A 3,678-nucleotide genomic window follows, 5' to 3' on the forward strand; every position below is an offset into this window, starting at 1 on the left:
TGTGTATAGTTTACTCGAAGAAATCATAGTAAATAATTCGCGTATGTTATGCCATGTTTTATGTTTATTTTAAATAAATGCTTTAGGCAGTACATATTAACAAGTATAGTAGGTGTACAGTATACAACTTTTATTCAAGTGAGATAAGTGATAAATGTAGTGGAAAATACTGCAATGGAATCCCAGAGGAAGAAGCAAAAAACAATAATGTCATTTTTCGAAGTAGGGAAAAAAGAACCAACTTCTGTTTCTCCTTCATCATCAGCTACAGGTGAGGAAAGTAAAGATAATTTAACCGAACAGTCTAATTCAATTGAACGTTGTCCTAAACCGGATGAGTCTGATAGACTTATAGTCACTAATTTAAAATGGCCATCTATTTGGAACCAAGAAATGTGGGAGCGAAAAAAACAAGCTTTTCCTTGGATTGATTGTAGGGAAGGAAAACTTGGATGTAGTGTTTGTAAACACGTGTCGCACTTGGGTGCTAATAAGACAGAGCGCTCCAGCATTGCAAAAGAATGGTGTTCTTACCAAGTTACTTCTAATGGTAAAACTAAGGCTGCTCAACTCAGATCGCTGAGAAAAAAAATGTTCATCCACAAAACAACCTCTAGTCATAAGGCAGCCAAAAAGATTATTGAAGTAAGCAAATCCCAAACTATTGAAAAAGTCACAGATGTCATGAATGTTTCGCACCTCGAAACAACAAAAGTTATTTTCAGAACTGCTTACTATCTAGCCAAGAGCAATAGGCCTTACTCAGACTTCTTTGACCTGTTAGAATTGCAAAGAATGAACAATGTTGATGTTGGAATCGGGCTACATTCTAGAAATACTGCTGTAGAAATAATTGATCACGTTTCAAGTGAAATGAAATCAAAAATTATCAAGTCAATTTTAAACATTTCGGGTAAAATATCAGTTATTATAGATGAGTCAACAGCTGTAGGCTCAAAATCTAATCTAATAGTGTATTTAAAATGTGAATTCAGCAAAGAGCAGAATCCTCATTTTTTGTTCTTAGAGTTGATTGAACTGAGCAGTCAAACATCTCAGGTAATTGTTGAAAGTTTGCTAAGCTGTTTGAAAATAAGCGGATTTGATGATGATTACTTGAAAGAAAATTTTGTTTCATTTGCAAGTGACGGTGCCAGCGTCATGTTGGGTAAAAAATCAGGTGTAGCTGAAAGATTGCTTGAGATGTACCCAGATATTATTGTTTGGCATTGCATGAATCATAGACTAGAGCTAGCCTTAAGTGATGCAGTTGATGAAGTTGGGGCCGTAAATCATTTTCAAATATTTATGGATAAAATATACTCCACTTACAGTAAGTCACCGAAAAACCAACGTGAACTCTCCGAGTGTGCCTCAAAGCTGGAACAACAACTCCAAAAAATTGGAAAAGTTTTAGGGACTCGATGGGTTGCAAGTTCCTATCGTGCAGTTTCGGCTGTGTGGTATGGTTACTCTGCCATTTACAACCACTTTGAAAAGGCGAAGACAGACAAGAACAGAAGTTCTACTGAAAGATCTATGTACTGTGGCCTATCAAGGCAATTATCATCATTACAGTTTCTGTTAAATTTAGCCATTATGTATGACATTTTGGCTGAACTTTCGATGCTTTCAGAGGCTTTGCAAAACAGAGAAACTACTGTTGTTTATGCTGATAAATTGATCAGAAGAAGCATTAGATTTTTTGAAACTCTGAAAGAAACGCCTGGAACCAAGAGCCTTGAGGCTTACATTGCTGAGAAGGACGGTAATTTCAACAATGTCCCCATTACAAACAATCCAAAAATTGCGACCATCAATCACAAACAAGTGATAACAAGTGTAATAAACAATTTAACTAGAAGAATGTTTACTACTAAATCCAGTCATGAGTCAAAATCAAGCGCCTCTTCAAACTGTAAGCAACAATACGATTCTCTTCTATCTGATTTAAAAGTACTGGAAACTGATCAGTACCCAACTGACAAATCAGTACGATATGGGGAAGAACAAATTCAAAATCTCTGCAAAAGGTTTAAGCTTAACAAAGCGAAAATAACAAACTGCTTTCGAGATTATATCGAAGCCAATTCACCTTCTAGAATACCAAAAGATCTCATCCCGTTGTTGAACTGCACTAAACTGATTCCATGTAGTTCGTCAGAATGTGAACGAGGTTTTAGTCTCATGAACCAGATAATGACTGATTTGCGAACTAGACTCTTAACCAGACATGTTTCAAGCCTTATGTTTATAAAACAACATGGACCAAGTATAACCGAGTGGAATGTGGAGCCCTATGTGAACACCTGGTTGAGGAGACACCGCACAGCAGACGACACTAGGACACGCACGGCAAAACCTTATCCGGAAGAAGAAAATCCATTTGTTCAGTTTTTGTAATTTTGATTGAATGTGAAACACTTTCCTTTGTATGTTAAACAACACCTTTCGTTCCTATGTTATCTTGTCATGTAAATAATAAAACTGGTTTATAATAATTGTGTGGTTTAATATTACAAATAAATGATTACATTTATGTCTCCAAAACATTTAAATTAGCTATGTTGTCTTATTTTCTCACAATTAAAATAAAATAAAAAAAAACAATTCCAGAATTTAAATATTTTTGAATTAAGCAAATGCATACACATTTTTAAAATCAGGGGGGGGGGCAGACGTGAAGATGTTGCACATTATATTTTGTATTTTTTGGATAACCATATATATTATACAGCACCTGAAAGGCAAGGGGGGGCACGCCCCCCCCCCCCCGCCCATGGGTATGAGCGCCCATGTAATATTTTAATTGTAAAAAAGTTAAGGAAAGTGCGTTCCCACACTGCTAATTTTGCCATGACACCACTGGATATCACGTACCGCATGTCACTGTTTACACTTATATAGGTGAAAGCAGTCCAGTGTATTCTTCCGCTATTAATATGGCAGCAAGTTCATCCATTTTAGTTTTACCTTCAAGTAGAAAGCACTATTTTACTATTTTTGAGTTACCAATACTCAAGTTTTGTTATAATTTAATTTATAAAGGATTTGTAAGAATTTACACCTTTTTTAAATTATGCAAGCGTTCATAATTTTCTTGAAAAGTAAATTTTATTTTATTTGGAGCAGTATTTTATTCAACGGCAGTATGAAGAATCATTCGTAGGTGATGTAAAAAACAAATACAGTTATATAAGCCAAATTCATATTGAAAAAGAAGGGGAATAGGCAACGGTATGACATACCGCATGTCAGAGTCTACGTCCTGAAACATACCTACATGTCACAGACAAAGTTCATGATCCAGAAATAGAGAAATTGAACTCAATATAGCAGCTATAAGGGCAGTTAATAGTAGCTATAGCAGCTATTAACACCTTCCTTCAATTATTATACTACTTTCTAGCTTTTCTAACGTGCATACAAATAACAATAAAATTAAAGGTATTAACCTTCGGATGAACAAGTGGGGTAAGTTTTGACACCAATGTATGTTTTTATTTAATAAATTCAGAAATATTGTAACCAAGTAACCAAATAATACCCGGAATTAAGCAAAAACACAATGAAAATGTTAAAAACGAAAATGGAGAACTGATGATAAACTGCTGCACAAATAACGAACTTAGAATAAACAACACATTTTTTGACTACAAAGACCAACACAAATATACA

At 34.9% G+C, this 3,678-nt stretch overlaps 1 protein-coding gene across 1 annotated transcript; it reads left to right on the plus strand.

Moving 5' to 3' along the window:
• Positions 1-207: 207 nt before the first annotated feature.
• Positions 208-2,403, plus strand: LOC126880938 (E3 SUMO-protein ligase KIAA1586-like). Its single transcript, XM_050645014.1, has one exon. The coding sequence runs from the start codon at positions 208-210 to the stop codon at positions 2,401-2,403; it is 2,196 nt and encodes a 731-aa protein (XP_050500971.1).
• The last annotated feature ends 1,275 nt before the right edge of the window (positions 2,404-3,678 follow it).

Source organism: Diabrotica virgifera, chromosome 2 (assembly GCF_917563875.1).
Source record: "Diabrotica virgifera virgifera chromosome 2, PGI_DIABVI_V3a".
In the NCBI taxonomy this organism is placed as follows: Eukaryota; Metazoa; Arthropoda; class Insecta; order Coleoptera; family Chrysomelidae; genus Diabrotica; species Diabrotica virgifera.